Source organism: Miniopterus natalensis, chromosome 10 (assembly GCF_054644295.1).
Source record: "Miniopterus natalensis isolate mMinNat1 chromosome 10, mMinNat1.hap1, whole genome shotgun sequence".
NCBI classification, from domain to species: Eukaryota; Metazoa; Chordata; class Mammalia; order Chiroptera; family Miniopteridae; genus Miniopterus; species Miniopterus natalensis.
The window spans coordinates 51,697,151-51,716,277 of record NC_142090.1 but is presented as its reverse complement, the minus strand read 5'-3'; the positions used below and the strand labels follow the sequence as shown (position 1 = coordinate 51,716,277).

The following is a 19,127-nucleotide window of genomic DNA, read 5'->3' as shown; positions in this document are numbered from 1 at the left end:
TGGCTTTTTGAACCACCTCTGATATAATTTCTAAAGCTAAGGATTTACATCTGGAAAAAAAAAGGGGGAAATAGTTACACTTACCCTACCTATATTTACTGGATTGCTGAAAAGATAAAAATGAGAAAAAATGTGCAAACTAACTTAAAAATATTTTGTATTGGTGCTATTAGCACAAGTAAAATGGGTCTAATTTTATTCCTTTCAATCAAAAGAACTACTTATAATCAGATTGTATGCCTGTGAAAGGCCTTTGTAATTCATCTAGACTATGCCATTTTTTTATGGTTGTAGCAGTGTTTGCTTATCTATTGGGTAGAAGAAATAATTTATCTACATGAATTTTAGAGAACTGAAAGGAAATTGGTTTCTATCAGTTGGCAGATATTGCTGTTAACTGTTTTCTTCTTAGACAATTATGATTTTATTCAATAGAAAAATCAGTAATTGTAGTATGTTATAATATATATTGAAATTGAATTATATCAGTTAAAAGTGATTGAGAACTTTTTGAATGGAATTCAACCATCAGGTGATATTTCCTATTTATTGAACATCTATCAAGCCAAAGTGAATTATTTGCTAATTCTGCTTTATGATATAAAAAAATTTAGAATATTGGCGCTTTTATAAAGTATCTTAACACATAATTCATTTTATTTCTGTAAAGAAATTATTTCACAATACATTTTATATCTTCTCTCAGAATAACAAAATGGTTATTGATTTTTTAATTTGAAATACCATCACTGTCTTACTTACATTAGTTGACTAAAAATTATGAAAGAATTTTATGCATTATGTTTACTTCTTTAATATTGATTAAACCATCTATAATAATTATATAGTGTCTTTGTTTTCAAAGCAATATAAAAACTTAACTTTTTATGCACAGCACTTGATCGAGTTGTAATATTTCTAGTGATAACTTCTTGGGTTATGATGAATTCTCCCTTCTTTTTCAAAATAAACATTTTATTTTCTTATATTCTAGATGAGTATATTTGAGTTTTATTTTGCTCTTAAATTTTGATTGGGAGACTTTATAACTTTCCTTTTAAGAAACATAATTTCTGTTTTGTCTGATTTTACACATGATTTAAAGTTACACCTTAATAATCTAGGCAAAGTTCTGCATGCTATCTGTCAGATAATCTTATGAAATATAATTTCTGTTGCCCCTATATATGCTCAATGGAATGATGATGATGATTTTTTGGCATTAGTTCAGATAGCTCTTGCATTTATTAGGAAATAATTTTTCTAGTATAAAGTAATGATATTTTAGGTTAAAATGTATTTTCTGAGTAGTTGGATCCATTTAAATAACATTAAGAAGGGAACAGTACAGAATGCATGAATATCAAAAAAGATTAAGAACATAATTAAAGTTAAAATCCTTAAGGATTCACTAGGGATACTTAAAACAGAGGAGGCAACAGTTAAGCATTTCACATGCACAGTTGTGTCATTTATCCTAGCTTCCTATGCCCATTCAATTAACTATGAATCTCTATATGATCCTGAGAGCATTATTGGATTAGTTGGTTACTGTTAGCTGCTCATCATATTCTTCAAATTTGATGGTATTAATCTGTTAATATCATTTAATTAGAAAGTCAATAGAAAACATTCATTCTGGGTATTTTAACAAAATAGATTGGGAAGTTTCAACTAAGAAAAACTTACAAATTTATGAACTGCAATCTACTTTGAATGAGATGATTACATTACTTACCTATAATTAGATAACTTTGTTATGTTATTTTCTTGGGATCAATAAAATTTTACTGATCTACCCAATACCCATTCTCCTGTCTCATTCAGCACATTCTATTTTAGTCTGTTTCAAATAACATATCTAATTCTAAACATCATGAACTATAGCCATAGTGTGACTTTGACACCTACACCAATCTTTCCAGAAATTTTTGGACTGGAATACGAGATCATTTTAATGGCTGTAGTGATCACAAACAGAATCCTACCATGATCATTTTTCTCAAGTTCAACCACAAATCATGGCTAATTACACTCCCGTTTACCTTGACTGTTCAAAAAGCATGAATTTGCGAGAGCTACTGGAGGGCAAGAAATGCATTACTTTTTTTTTTCAGTAGTCAGTTCCAACCTCCCCTTCGTGTCCTGGTAAGAAATTGAATCACGTTCATGATTTGATGTTTCCTGCCACATGAGCCCTGGGGAAGTTCCCACTGAGGGTCTTAAACATTCTAGAAATGGGGGTTGGTCCTTGTACATTGACCCACACCACTGAGAGAGCAACGTCCAAGCCAGCGCAATCCTTGAGAGTAGGTGGCTGGCTTCCTTAACTGGACCAAGTTTTAATGAGAGTAGTTCTGCCTAGGCTGAAAGCCACAGAATCTAGTGTCAACTTTTCTAATGGCACTACACAACTTTTCCTTTGAGATAATTCCATCTTCCCTGAACTACATGAGCAAGCAGGATGCTGCTCCCTACTACCTTTGCAACATCCAACCGCCGAGTTGGGGGATATCACCTCCCTAGAAATGACTCCCCACCTTCTATTCCTTTCATTCATCCTACATTCTTTTCTTTTCTTTTTTTCATTGTAATTAGTACTCTTAACATGAACTCTAAAAATCTTCACAGATTTTTAGGTGTACAGTGCCATGCTATATATGGACACAAACTTGTTTATCAGATATCTAAAACTTATTTGTCCTGCATAACTGAAATTTTGTAGAAGTTAATTAGAAACTATTTTCCCCTCCCACATCCCTGGCAACCACCATTCTATTCTTTGCTTCTAAGTTTGACTATTTTAAATACCTCGTATAAATGGAATCCTTCTGTGACTGATTATTTCACTTAGCTTAATGACCTCAAGGTTCATTCAGTTGGTCTTATAATAAAAGATTTCCTCCTTTTTAAAGGCTGAATAATATTCCAATGTATGTATACACTACATTTGCTTTATCTATTCACATGTTTCTGGGAATTTATTTCCATATTTTGGCTGTTGTGTATGGCACTGCAATGGACATGAGAGTGCTACTATCTCTTCAAGTTCCTGATTTCAATTTTTGGGTGGATAAATATCCAGAAATGGAATTGCTAGATCATTTGGTATTTCCATTTTTAATTTGTAGGAAACTTCACACTATCTTCTATAGTGGCTGCACCATATTGCATTCAACAGAGTACCAGGGTTCCAATTTCTGCACCTCTTCCCCAGCACTTACTGACTTTCGTGTTTTTGACAACAGTCATCCTAAAAGGTGTGAGATGATAAATCACTATGGTTTTGATTTGCTTTTTCCTGGTCATTTGTTACACTGAGCAATCCATCCTACATTATTTTCTCTTCCAGCAGGGCTCAGCTTAATTTCCCATCAACGTGCCTGGAGAAATGCGGTACTTCTTTTCGGGAGTGGGATAGGAAAAAAAGATGAGAAAGCTGATCAGCTTTTTTTCATTTCTATTGTTTACCCACCATAAAATAATATATTCATGCCCTGGCCACTGTGGCTCAGTGGTTAGAGAGCCCGTCCACACCAAAGGGTCGCGGGTTCAATCCAAGTCAAAGACACTACCTGGGTTGCAGGTTTGATCCCCAGCCCCAGTCGGGGTGCATGCCGGAGGCAACCAATGGATGTGGCTTTCACATATCAATGTTTCCCTCTCTCCCTCCCTCCCACCCTCCCTTCCACTCTCTCTAAAAATCAATGGAAAAAATATCCTCAGGTGAGGATTAGCAACAACAAAAAATGATAACCCAGCCGTTGTTGCTCAATGGTTGAGCATGGACCTGTGATCCAGGAGATCACTGTTGGATTCCTGGTCAGGGCAATGCCAGGGTTGCAGGCTTGATCCCCAGCCGGGGCATATAGGAGGCAGCTGGTCAATGATTCTCCCTTCCTTTCTTTGAAATCAATAAAAATATATTTTTTAAAAAGTTATATCCACAACTTTGTTTTTTCAATTTTTGCAAGCCCCAGTCTTCAAATAATATTGTCATATATATAATTAATATAATTTCTAAATTATCTTTATTCTCATTAAAATAGCATTATAAATAATACTTGTATTATTTGTGCTATGTTTTACATAGTTGAACTCTGTTTATATTCAAGTGGCATACACTGAATGCATTTTCCCATTAACCAATACTAGCATTGGCCTTAGGGACAGCAAGATGGAGCTCATATTTTTGCACCACCTTTAACTGTGTGATGTTAAAAAAGTAATGTTACCTCATGTTTCATTTTTCTAATATATTGTACAAAAGACTAAAACTAGAGCATCTACAAGGATATTGCCTGATTTATAACAAGTTTATAAATAGTTGTGATGTGCTTTTAAAACATTATATAATTTGATTTATGTAATTGTTCTTCAATGACCTTTTTATTATTGACCATTAATACTGCAAGATGTGTGATAATTGATTTTCTTTACAGTTACTTTTTATGATTGAAGTTAAATCTATGTTAGGTCTGTGAGTGTAAAAAGCCTCTGATTCCAAATCAGACTTAAAAAGAAGCATGGATAAGCACAGACAGTTCTGTAGTCTTTGACTTATCTTAAATATTCTTCTATTCAAAATGTTGTGAGAATTTTATGTTTCTTTTTTTAATTGAATTTATTAAGATGACATTGGTTAACAAGATTATATAGGTTTCAAGTGCACATTTCTGTGATACATGATCTGTATATTGCATTGTGTGCCCACCGCCCAGAGTCCGATCATCTTCCCTCACCGTGTATGTGGCCCCCTTTACCTTTTCCTACGCCCCCTTGCCTCAGGTAACCACCACACTGTTGTCTGTGTCTATGAGTTTCAGTTTTCTATCCCACATGTCAGTGAAATCATATGGGCCTTACATTTTTCTGACTGACTTGTTTCGCTTAACATAATTATTTATGGTGGGCAAGAAATGGAAACAACTAAAGTGTTCTTCGATAGAGGATTGGATAAAGAAGATGTCATATATATGTATACTATAGACTACTACTCAACCATAAAAAAAGATGAAATACTGCCATTTGTGACAACATGGATGGACCTTGAGAATTTTAAAATGTGCAAATTAATTTCATCTGAGAATTTATACATGTGACCCATCCTTTGCTTGCTCGTCACAAAAAGTATGAGTGAAAGAAGAAACATAGAGAGTGGATTTATCAAGTTCACACCCCAAGTTAATGACAGTCAATGTAGAATTTTACTTCTCCAATTTGGAGCTATTTAAAAATATACCTAAGCCGTATAACATTTTTCTAAAGAACTCTTGTCAAGAGTCTGCCAAAGGATGAAAATGGAGTATATTATCATAGCGTATTCTTTTGCTTAACAGTCTGTTTCTCACTTGTTTTTACTTGGCAAATGATTTTAAGATGGTTTCACCTTTTGGTGTTAACACTTGCAATCTGTTTCCTGCCAACTTTGTGAAGCGTTTCCATGGTGTGCACTTACAGCCCTCTCATTGTCCATTTCTCCTGGAACTCCCACCTCCCACAGATAGATGGTCAAGGAGAGGATGTCCGGGTTGTGGGAAGTACATGCACTTAATTTAACAGTGTTCTGCCACACCTCCTTCGAGAGTGGTAGCTCTTTTCTGCATCTCCATTTAAATAATTACATGTTAGAAATTGTAAATAAGCAGTTGTTTTATTTGTCATGCTGATACCGTCTCCTCACATCATAGAGGGGATAAAGCTGAAAAACCATCTAGCAAACATAATCTCCCTTGAAGTCAAAGTGCCATAATCCCACATTGTGGTCAATACATGGTATTTTCTGGCTTCAAACTTTTTGCGTGATGGGAGTTAAGTAACATGTCATTATTGCTTGAATTTGTACTTTCTAATCACAATGAGTCTGGGCTTTTTTTCATATACTTATAACACTTTTGAATTACCTCCCTGTGAATCATCTTTATTTTACTAATTGCCAAGATATTTCTGTTTTTTCTAGTGGAATATATTTTATTAATTCATAGGACAGCAAAAAATATTAGCATATAACAGCATAAAGGTGGTGATCATTACAAAGGTGATGCATTGTGTATTGCCTGCCACATACTAGGTACTGAAAAAATATCTGTGGAATAAGTAAATAAAAGTCATGAGCTTTTGTTGATGTATGATAGGACATACAGTAACCTATAAGACTTTGTTAACTCAATAATTTTAATCTATAGATGTTTTTGAAGTAATGGTAAACTTTAAATATAGACAAAAATAACATGCTTGAAATTTCAGATTATAAAGATAAGAATAGCTCTTGCCAGTTTGATGAACATACAAAATTAAGTAATCCCAGAAGTTATGAAAAAACATTTCAGAATATTTTATGTTGATTTTTTTAATTAAAAAAATGACCTGATTATTATAATTTTGAATTTTGATAACATTAAAGTATGCTATTTTGAGCACCAAGTCCTATTATCATTGTTGCACATTCAGCAAAAATTTGGATGATCTTAGTTTTCCTAAGAGAAACTATTAGAATAGGCAATTTCTAGGGATGTAATTGAAGAATTATCTGTACACTCCCAAACTGAACATTGGTTAACATACATGTTGATATAATTGAAATATAAAGAAAATGTAATTGCTCATAATGCTAAATAATAGATTTAACCATTTATGTGTACACCATCTTCCAGGAATTATTCCTCAAAGTCAGAGTAAAAAGTTATCTGAAGTTTGAATATGCTTACATTCAAATCAATTAAATGGTAAAATACTATTTTAGTCAACTTCCGTGTAGTATGATCATTTTCAACAAATTTTTGCATGCGTTTTGCAATAGTTTATAGAATTTTACAATTAACATATTTCTCAAAAATATTGTATTTGATGTCACATGATACTTAATTCTCACAACTACTAAAACCATCTTATGAATTAATAAGGAGTTATTTGTATGTTCAATTGGTTATTTTAGTGGGGTTCTCGTAGGATTTGTAGAAGTTGGAGAGGGAGTGCAAAGGGGAAGTGTTACTAAATGACTGCGTTCAGTACTCACATTCCCTGTAGTATCTGATACTCATCCTGGGAACCAAGAATAAAAGGATAAAAGAACCGGAGAAATCTTTTGAACTATAGTATTGCACCAACGCTGGTGGGAAATGAGTGAATGGAAAAGTTTAGCAGGTATATCATGGGACGGAGCATATCATATAGTTCATGCTCTCAGGTAAATATCTGGGCAAGACCCTAGTTTTCTGCATATTTTTCAGCAATGTAATTAATGATTCTAGTTTAGTTTTTTTATGACTAGAAGCATTTTTCATTTCTGTAGATAGTTATGTTTTGTAAATTTGCTCTGTTATTTTTTGAGGTGTGAAAAATAAACAGGTAAATCCAACAGAAGTAGCATGAAGATTTTGTGGCTATTTCTTTTCATAGAGTATGCTCCTGCAGAAAAGTGACAATGCAATTTCTGGGTTATAACACCATTAATTTTGTTTCCATTCAAAATCATCTGTCCATAAATATACTCTTACTCTTGGCTAAAAGAAAAAAGTGTTTTTCTGTGGGCTTTTCGTCTTTCAGTACTAACCTTTTCTTTAGGTGCTATCACCGCTGTCTTTTATATAATTTTTTTTCATTTTATGTGTACAACAGCCTTGGATTGTTGCAATAAACCTAAAGCCCATCTGGAGATAAAGTTTTCTTAGAGTAAGTTATGGAAAGTTGTTCTTGTTTGTGTTATTGTGGACATTTTTACAGGTTTCTTTTGCCATTCCACTGTAGTAAAAGCATTTCCCATACTTGCTTGCATCTGGTAATATGCTTTTCAATGTACATAAAAGTCTTTAAAATTGCAAAGACTCAATCATGTCATGTTTAGAATTTCCCATTGAAACCAATGTTGAGCAACAGGTAATTTCACATAGGCATCTGTGAAGCACATTGAAAGTGTAATTTTTCAACAAGTATTTCTTTTTATTTAATTATGGCCTAGTATGGCAAACAGATATTTTTCTCAGGTAAAGCTGGCAGCATTCACAAATATTTGGGCACTATAACTTTGAATGGTTTTATCTAATTTATATCCAGCTCAGATAGCCACATATTAGGGCCATCGGATTTGTGCCAAATATTTGTCCCTAAATTATTTTGACAGCTCATGTAAAATGGACCAAAGAAACTAAAAGTAAAATGTTGAAATATTAAATGTTACTATTTTTTGTATGAAAATTGTCTTTTTAGATAGAGAGGAAACATGAAAAGCCCTGTAACTAGTCCAGCAACCTAATTTACAGGACCCAGTGCAAAATGAAATTGTATATCTCTTTGTTCAAACATTAAGAATTTCAAGATGGCAACAGGAAAGCATTAAAACCAGCATAGGGCCTTCTGAGCACAGGGCCTTGTGCGCTGCACAGGCCACCAGCATCCAGGACGCTGTCCTCTGTAGCATTTCTGCTGCTTCTACTCTGGAATGTCTTGCATGCAGAGAAGAAAAGACACAATGTAGAAACTGCTTTATCTGAGCCAAGTTGAAGGTGTAACCGTTTCTTAAGGGGACCTGCACAGCAAAATCCTAATGACTTTCTCCTACCACTCCCATTCCACAAAATAGAGTATGGAAGTTTACAGTTTACTTGCTTGTTCCCCATGAAAAGATGATATTGGTTGTAATTATTTTTTGTCTGACACAAAATTGGTCTAAGCAGTATACATTCAATAATGTTTTCTTTATAGCAGTGTGAACAAAATGCATGTGTTTGATAATATTTAATAGATTTCAAAAGCAACATTTTGCATGTTGTCTTAGATATATTTTATGTGTTCAGGTAAGTGGGTGAAATCAAACTACACGTGGTTTTGGCATTAATGTTCCAGAGAACTTTGAACTGATGTTCTCTGAGACGGTGTGCTGAGTTGGTTTGTAAATGCAAAGCAGTGTCTTCTACGACCTATGGACCCAGACTAGAAATAGCACACATTTTTCATGTTATACTTGAATTTGTCTTTTTAGGGATGCAAGTATTGGAATGGAATGGAGTTCCTTTAACTTCTAAAACGTATGAAGAAGTGCAGAGTATCATTAGTCAGCAAAGTGGGGAAGCAGAAATATGTGTAAGACTGTGAGTTTTTCCCCATCTTTCTGTTTCCATTTTTTGGCTATTCATGGCTCTTTTAATTTAAAATTGTTAAGGTGGAACCTTTGACAGTCAGCAAGATTTTCTGTAATGAGAAAATAAAGTGAATACAAGTTTTATAGATTTCTTGTGTTCAGAATCAAAGTCTAAAGCATAGAAAGAATTCAGATAATTTTGTCTCTGATTAATGTCAATAGTTCTCCCCTTTCATGCTTTTATTGAGATATGCTTCATTTAAATGAAAACCTAAACCCATTTAGATTTCATGGATATGTATGGTATTTCAAAATAAACTTACATTTAATCCATAAAGATTTCACCTTAAATAATCATTTTTATCAGCCAACTTTTAACAACATTGCAAATATATATTTGGTTAGAAGGGTGAGCATGCTTTGAAATTGCTTTATATCATTAACCACTTCTCATTTACCTACTTAAAAAAATATTCAGGGTAGTTGGGGAAAAGGGCCTTTTGCCTCAGGCTTCCTCAATTTCTGTCTTAATTTTTTTGTTTTAATTTTTAGGGACCTCAACATGCTATCAGATTCTGAAAATCCCCAGCACCTGGAACTTCATGAACCACCAAAATCTGGTAGGTGAAAGCAATCTGCTTTCAACTGTGAATAAAAATATAGATGTAGAAGTACTGATGCTCCTCTACTTACAGTGGGTTATGCCCCAATAAGCCCATCCTAAATTGAAAATATCCTTAAGTAATAAATGCATTTAATACACCCAACTTACCAAACATCATAGCTCAGACTAGCCTGCCTTACATGTGCTCAGAACACTTATATTAGCCTACAGGTGGGAAAAATTATCTAAAACAATGTCTCTTTTATAATAAATTGTTGAGTATCTCATGTAATTTGTTATTGTATCACTTTTGCACCATCATAAAGTTGAAAAACTGTTAAGTCAAACTAGTATAAATTGGGAACCATCTGCAATTATTGAGGCAGATGTGGCTGTAGATGAAGATATTAGATGTAAACATAGGCAAAAATAAAGCTATAGCCTTATGATTATGTAAATATCTGTAACATGTATATAATCATAAGCAATATCAAAAGCATTGTCGCTGTGTGTTTAGCATTCTAGAGAAACACACATTTGCATGTTTGCCTTCTAGACTTCTTAGAAATAGATACATAAAGGTACAATTACGTTTATTTACTTTTTTAAATGTTAGCTTGTTGTATAAGTAATATTTTGACTTTGTCATCTAGAACTCAAATAAGTCCCATGGTGTTAAGTCCCTATGAAATTGAAAAATGTGTAACTTATTTTATTGTAGTGGATAAAGCGAAATCCCCAGGGGTCGATCCTAAGCAGTTGGCAGCAGAGCTCCAGAAGGTTTCGCTCCAGCAGTCACCACTGGTTATGTCTTCGGTCGCTGAAAAGGGATCTCACGTTCATTCAGGTCCTACATCAGCTGGATCCAGTTCTGTTCCCAGCCCTGGGCAACCTGGGTCACCCTCCGTGAGCAAAAAGAAACACAGCAGCAGTAGCAAGGTGAGAATTGCTTGATGTGACCTCTGAATTACTTACTTTCTAGTTCCTTATTTAGACTAGGAGATAGGAAATACAATATCATTTTCAAAGATGTTCTTATGATTTCTGTTTCCTTCTTCTCTATTGAAGCAAACAAACAAACAAACCAGTTTTCCATTTCTGACTATATGACTGATTCAAAATGTATCAAGATGATGTATTTCTATATGAAGAACTTGAAAAATGTATCTGACGCATCTCATTTCCTGGTTATTTTTTTCTTTGTTTTTGTTGCATAAATCTGAGCCACTTTCTATGTCAGATATTAGCTTTACATCTTTTTAGAAACACAAGATATATATTACATTAGATTTTGTAACATAAAAGGTAAAAAGGACACAGATAAAGAGAATTTAGGTTAATAAGAAACAAGGAAAAATATTAATATAGCATTGCCATTTTGAATTTTATCCCTAATTTCATACCAATAAATTTTCTCTTGATGCAAATCTTTATTTGAAACAAATGTTTCTAACACTGTTTTAACACAAACATCATTTCAGAGTTACTAGGGAATTAAAAGAAAACAAAGAATTAATTGTTTAACTTTATAAAAGCAGATAGAAATGTAGACAGTTTGTAATTTTTCCCTCAGATTTGATTGTTAAGAGAGAAGCTTTCCTCATTGTCAATAAACACATTGGAAAGTTTTTGTCTGATTAAACACCCATAGAGGTTTTCTTTTGTGTGGTGAGATATATGGGAAGGACAGGCTATTCTTGGTTAAGTTGACTGGACTTCAGAATAAAAAGTTTGTTTTACTAAGTATTAAAAAAAGCAGATGTCACCCAAAATCCCGTTTATTCAGAAGCCAACAAGAAAGGTAGGATGATTTTAATCACTGCATCATAAAATGTCTTATTCCTAATTAAATATAGCAAGGCTTCCTGAAGACCAATTCAGGGATAGTTAGACTCAATTTCAAAATAAATTTTAACACAACTATATTTTATAACATGCAATTATGTGTTAAATATTAAGGATTGCCTCCCAGAGGCTGTCTCTTGAGTTACAGGCTGAGATTTCTCTTTTCATTACCTTGAAGGAAGGAATATTGCCTGTTCATCTTTTTTGGTGTTGATCTTCAAGTTTCGCTGGTACAGAGTTTCTCAAAACATTTGTGCTGAATGAGTAAATAATTTAATGGTAATTCTTGACCCATTAGCATGTGGTGTGCATAAAAGGCAATACTTTTATTTGTTCTCTAAATCCTACAATGTTAAAAAATTTATATTGAGAAATTATAGAAACATTAAATGATGGTCGGTAGCTTACATATCCCAGAGTGAGGTAATATAATATTTCCAAATATCAAATGTACTTTAGAGGATTATAGTTTTAATATTTTTATGTTTTTATTAGGTATGAGACCAAATATTAAATTAAAAAAATATTAATGTAATGAAATTTATTAAAATTAAAACATTTCAATTGTATTTAGCATAATGCCACATTCCACGTTGCCTAAAATTCTGTAAGATCTGGGGTCAGGGACATAATTTCTCCTTTTCTATAAATATTTCATTGAAATGTAACGAGTCAGCAATCAGTCTTTTATTCAGCAGTATGAATCAGTTTATCAAATCACATTCTTGTTTTAATGCTTTACTAACAAAAGGGACTTATTAAAGAAATGAGAACTTAAATGGAATGGGATGGAATTATAAATGAGTGTGAGATATTAGAAAGTGATTGCTGGGTACTTGAGCCTAGAGGGGAGCAGGTACACCCAACAGAGGAGTACAAGGTTGGGCTTTCATAACTGTCTCCTAGGCAGTCATTGTGTAAAAACAGTGTCTTTTTTATTCCTCTATAGATTTTTAAATCTTGTAAATACTTAAATGGAGTACATTGAACCAGAAGTGTTCATTTTCTTAAGAAATTGAAAATACATTACTGCAGGTATAAAATTACAGCTTCAAAACAGGCTTAACAAAATGAAAAGTAGATTTATGTAGCTATAAAATTAAACATGTATTGAGAAGTACAAGCAACAGCATCATCTGAAGCAGACAAATGGGTAAAGTATATTTTCCAGGCAGCGTGCTCTGACCAAATGGAAATTAATTTCAGAAGGAGGTTGAAATGGTAAATTCTATGAGGGGTTTATCCATTATTATAATGTATGTTTTTAATGTTACAGCCTACCGATGCAACAAAGGTTGTCTCTCATCCAATTACAGGGGAAATTCAGGTATGAAAATGTTTTTTCTAATCATCATATCATCTTTTTTGGTTGTTCCTCCCCCTGGTCTACTGAAGTTGTACACACTGCTAGAACCTTTTCTGTTTTATAACACATACAGATCTATAAAGGACAAACATGATTGCATAGGGTAGTATTTTAGTATGAATGTGTGTTTTATGAAATCTAATTTTATCTATGAAATTATATACCTCAAAATCAGCCTGATACCTTAGAGGTATTAATATATTTCATGCCTCAGTTACTTTATACTTGTTAAATGTGTTTCAAACATGACAGATTCTCCTGGAAATTTGAAATTTCCCCCTCAAAGAGTTTCATGAGCCTAATCCTATCCCCATTTCCTCCTCTGATTAACACTTGTTAAATAATTGTTGAACAGTTCTTGTAGAGCTGTGTTTTTCTTACCTGGGTCATAACCAATTTGTAACTTATAAAGTCAGTTTAGCGGATTTGACCAGGAAGATAGAAGAAAAGTAGTGTAAATCACTCTTTTTAGTTCTATGCATGTGTTTCTGTGTTAGTGTAATAAAATAATACCATGTATATCCTACTGTGGGTCATAGTAAAAATATTAGAAAACTGTACTTTAGATGATACCAAAATGTAATTTAAAGTAGATAAGCAATGTCACATAGAAAGAATTAACACAATATAAAATAATAACTTTGAAGATAGTAAGTTCCAGATAAGGGAATGAGGACAGTAAGGCTTAGCTGCGTATCCAGCACGTTCTGGAGGAAATTTTCATGAAAGACTTCACAAGGATATCAGAGATTTGAACTAATTTGAGGGTAAGCAGAGAGAAAGGGGAGTGTGTTCCTAGAAGAAGAAATGGTGTAAGAAAAGGTTCTGCTGCCAGAGAGTAATGAAATGCAGAGGTCAGCTTTGCTGCCGTGAAATGTTTCTGTAGAGATAAGACAAATTTAAAAGAACCTTGAACGTAAACTGAGTGGGGGGGAGTTAGCCACTAAATAACAGGGTGACCAGTAAATATTTTGGAGTAAGAAAAAGACTTAATTGAAAGGACTGTGTAATAAGTCATACAGCCGTGGCCACAGGAAATATTATAAAGGGATGAACACGCAAAATCATTAAGTGATTATCTAGGCACACACTAATTACAGCAAAAGTGGAGTATGGCAGTGGAAATACAGAAAAAGTGCTGGAGGTGGGCACCTAAGAAGGACAGTGGGATGGAGCCTGATTATGTATGTACTTGAGATCCTGCTGACTCACTGCTGTTTCCCACTTAAGCAAAGTCAGACTCCGATCCTTCATTTCATAGACAGCAACAACAACAAAGTTAGCTTTTCTGATTCACAATATCTGTCTCTCTCCCATTTTTTTAAAACTTCTTGCCCATGGACCAATATTTGCTATGTTTCTTTTTGGTTTGTGGCTGTTTGTTCTTTGTGGCTCGATCCGCAGTAGGGGGTGTGCAGGAGGCAGCCGATCAATGACTCTCATCGTTGGTGCTTTTATCTTTCTCTCTTTAATTCTATAGTGGAAATTTACACTAATGACATTCCTTCTTAACTCTTGGGATATTCGCCCCCCCCCTTTTTTTTTAATTTCCTTATAACATTGGCTTCAGCTTTCTTTTTCTTTTAGCAAAACCCCTATTCTAAATAACACCTTTGTAGACACCCAAGCAATGAATTTGCCAGCACTTGAGTACCTCCGGCTGAGGGTTGCTGGAGACATCCTAATCTCTCTTGGAAGTAACCTCTGAGCAACTCTAAGTGTTCCTGAAGGCCTGACAGAGTCAATTTTGAAAAGCACTATCTTAGAGAAGCCTGCAGGTTTTCATTTCAATAATAAATGGTTTTGAAAAAAATAAAAGAAATACTTTGTGTGCTGTATCAGTTAAAAATGGACTTAGGGCTGGCAGAGACAAGAGAAAATAGGGGAGAATTTCCCCTTAAATATTTGGAAGCTGTTCTAAACCTCAGTGAAATTAATTTCAGACTATTTATATATTTCAGTACCCATCACAGCACACAGTTCCTACAGTCCTAAACTTCCCATTTCTTCTCTTTCTTCAGGACACTGTTCTATGTTTCTCATCGCTTTCATGATGGTCAGACTCTGGGCCTTTCTGCATTGAGAAAAGTGATTGAACATCCCTTTTTTTGCCACAAGATAAAACCAGATCAAAATTATGCTAAAATTAAGAATTATTCTAATTATGAAATTTTAGATAAAGTGTGGCTCATCTACATTACCTCATTTTCCACATAACCATAGTGTGTCTGCTTAGTTTGATTATAAAAAAATGTTAGTATTTTTATTTATGGATTTTTCCCCTTCGAAATGCATCTTTTCTGCTCTTTGTTAATTGATAAAAACAGCATGAAACAGAATTAAGCCTTATTCTAATGCCAAAAAACCCTTAAATGTCAGGAGAAAAATGTGTTAATTCAATTATTTTGAATTATGCCGGCTTCTCAAATATTTATTAGAAATATAATCTTTGCCCTTCCAGCGTGGCCCAGTGATTGAACATTGACTTAGGATCTAGGACATTGCAGTTCGATTCCCGTTCAGGGCACATGCCCGGGTAGTGGGCTCGATCCCCAGTAGGGGGCATGCGGGAGGCAGCAGATCAATTACAGCTCTCTCATCATTGAGCCTCTCTCTCTCCCTCTCCCTTCCTCTCTCTGAAGTCAATAAAAACATTTTAAAAAAAAGAAACATAGATCTTTTACTATTCAGTGACAATTTTGCAACAGTCATTTAGCATCTATGAGGCAATGCCTCTTCTTTCCTCTTCAGCTTTTTTTTTTTTTAATTTTGCAGATTCGAGAGAGATTTTATTTTATTTTTTAATTTTATTTTTTGTTTAAAATATTACAGATGTCCCTTTTTCTCCCCAATGACCCGTTCCACCCCGTCCCTTCCTCCTCCCCAGTTTCATTAACCTCTCACTCTACTAGAAAGGCAGGCAGAACAGAAGGAAAAGCTATAGGTTTAGCATCATATGATGTAATATTGGAAGAGATAAATTTTACACATTCTAAAATATTCTTGCATTTTAGTAGTGATAGCTGTATCTCTAAGTAATGATTCTATCCACTGCTAACTATTTGGTGAAATACAAAAGGCATTTTCTTAACAAATTTTTTAACTAGTTAATTTATTTTCAAAGTCCCCATAATTGTATTCATGAATGTTAAACATTTACTATTTTCCTGAGAATATATATATTTAAAAATACTACTAGAATTCAATGTATGATTTTCCTTCTAAATGAGTTTGAGATAGGCCAGGACTTTCACTAAAGAAAAATGAACAGCACTTTTACTGGTAATTAACATGTGCCTGAGAACTTCCAATTAAATTAGACATTCACTGGTCTGTTCAGTTTCAAATAAAATGGAAATGAGGGTTGATGCTTCTTATGAGAACAACAACAAAAAATACTTGTAAGATATTGAATGATAATGTATTGTTTTTGAAACAAAAAAATAATATTCACCAAATATGTTTGTTTCTTTAAGCTTCAAATCAACTATGATCTTGGAAATCTCATAATACATATTCTCCAAGCAAGAAACCTAGTCCCTCGAGACAACAACGGTTATTCTGACCCCTTTGTTAAAGTGTACCTTCTTCCAGGGCGAGGGTAAGTAAAGAAACAGTGTCTTATAAGTATTGCATCCCCTGATTTTGAAAATAGTGATATAATGTATTCTAGTCTCTAATTTCAGAGAGTTTAATATCATTTCCTTAATTTTACCCACATGTCATATTTATTTATAACTAGTAGATAAGGTGGAATTAAAATGTATAATTAAACCTTAAAGGGTTCTAGGAGAGTCATTGGTTATAATAAAACCTGTCTCCATCAGTAATTAGATTCTGGAAACCACTCTTGCTATCTATGACCAGTCAGATTGTCTGTGAAATCATTGAAGGAAATTATTTGTGAGGGATTTAAAGAAATACCTTACATTTCCAAATTTACTTGCAAAGCCAATGTTCAAGGATGTATAATTAGTATTTTTTTTCATATGACATATGTATTATCCAATATATTAAATGTTCATTAAGTGACTTGTTGATGTATCCTTATTTATATGCATATTTCAAGTCAGTGTTTTAAAAACACTAAAAATTTTTTTAAAAAACAAGAATAATAGTTGAAATGTTGATTTTGATAAATAAATGAAAATTATCTCTGACTCTCTTGTGTGATACATAAACTGTTCATATAAAGCAAAGTGCTCTTTGGAGATATTTAATTTTCACATAATAAATGCAAATTGCTATGTTTGAATATATAAATCTGTACTCAAGGATGGTTTTGAAACAGTGATTTGGATCCAGCAGATTGTTATACCTTATGTAAACAATTTATATTAGCCAAATTAGCATAATGGAACCATAGGTAATCAACAAAAATTTTGGATGGGTAACTTGAAAACTCCGGTTTTATTTTGTTCATTTTGTTTATTTTTTTAATTTAATTTGAGGAGTGACATTCAAATACTACTTTTCACTTGAGAAAATTTTCAATTTCCTAGCCAATCATGTTTCATTTTGCCCTCATATACACCCTCCATTAAAGTAGATGTCAACTATTATAACTTTTTTCTGCAAATATTTTAGTACATATTTCCAAAAGATAACTCACTTCAAAAATCATCATAATACCATAATAATTTTAAATTTATAAATAATTCCTAGTTTCCCCAATTGCCTCATGATATTTTTCTAATCATTTTGATGACTTAATTGATATTTATAGAACATTTTGCTCATCAATAACAGAATACATATTCTTTTCAAGTGCATATGGAACATTCACCAAGATAAACTATATTCTGCGCCATAAAACAAACCTCAACAAATTTAAAAGCATTGAAATCATGCAAAAGCATGTTTATGATTGCAGTTGGTTTGTTTGACCAGGATCCAAATTAGTGTTATACATTGCCTCTGAATCTGCTATGTGCTAATTATATCACCACAGGCAGATCACTAATTCTTTGAGCTTCAGTTTCCTTATTTATATTGAAAGAGCCAAGGTAGGCAGAGCCATAATTTTTAGTTAGCCAGGGGAATCAAATTAGATTACATTCAGAAAATAATTTGAAAAATACCAGGTGCTCTATCAAATTCAGTGTACAGCCTTTAATTTTATCCTACCTAATAGTTTTATTTAGAAACTTATCATTGCTGGTATCATTGTTCTAGTTTTAATTTATTGATTTAATTTATAGAGATCACCAACTAGCCATATAGTGTAAGAAAAGGGAGTTTTTATTTTATGTTAATTCATTTATATCTTTATGTATTAGTTATAACTGTAATTTGGCTACATGTTTTAAACAGGGGTATAACAACAAACTGATAACTTCATTCTGCCTTTGATTTGGGTCATTAGACCTTCAGTGTTATTTAATCACAATATAATGGGATAAAAGGAAATCACTGCCAAAGGTATATCTCTAACATTTGCTAATGAATTAAAATAAAACACTGTATTTTATTTTCTAACTTTAATAATATCCTGGAGTATCATCTTTTAAACAATATGAGAATGCCTATCTTTTATTTATTACAAGATGACTGTATCAATTAAACTATTTTAAACTTGGATAACTAGAAAAGGCAGGCAGGTAACATAAATATGGCAGTCCATTCTGGGTAGCAGGGTAAAGTGGGAACTATAGTGAAATGAAGAGTGAATTTCCAGCTAAAGCCATCCTCATGCAATCTGTCAAACAAAACATTCCTGCCTGATGGGATTTGGCCCAAAGGCTATCCAATTCCTAGCCCTTTATTAAATTACTCCTAATTATTACAGTGGCCAAGGCCTTGGGGTTTATTGCACTTATGAGGTATTATTTTCACTTTAGTTCTAAGATTATTTTCTGCCTCATGTCGTCCGTATGTTATGGTATAGCTAGCTCCCTAATTATTATTCTCATATTTTCCTCCTTATTTCTGTTCCTAACTTCTTTCTCTCTGTCTTTCCTACTTCCTGTCGTATCCTTCACTTGCGCTCTTGGAATCTATGCAGTCAAGTGATGGTTGTCCAGAATGCAAGGTAGAGTTGGTTCTCTTTCAGTGCTAAGCTATTCTGTACTGTCTAGAATCATATTTTTTGCCTTTGACTTACAACAGCCACCTGCAGTTTAACTTGGGCTATAATTTTTCTTTTTCTGCATGTTGGTATCTGTTGAATTAAGCTGATAGCAAATTGTTCCAATGAAAATGTTACCAAATAGTTTTAGCAGATGTGTGCAATAGAA

General features: G+C 33.3%; 1 protein-coding gene across 1 annotated transcript in view; it reads left to right on the top strand.

Moving 5' to 3' along the window:
* PCLO (piccolo presynaptic cytomatrix protein) overlaps positions 1-19,127 on the top strand; it is a 341,606-nt gene that overhangs the window by 254,453 nt on the left and 68,026 nt on the right. Inside the window, exons 11-15 of the mRNA XM_087821122.1 lie at positions 8,978-9,086; positions 9,629-9,696; positions 10,402-10,619; positions 12,802-12,852; positions 16,368-16,492. Coding sequence (XP_087677248.1) covers positions 8,978-9,086; positions 9,629-9,696; positions 10,402-10,619; positions 12,802-12,852; positions 16,368-16,492 — 571 coding nt within the window. The remainder of the gene's footprint in view (positions 1-8,977; positions 9,087-9,628; positions 9,697-10,401; positions 10,620-12,801; positions 12,853-16,367; positions 16,493-19,127) is intronic.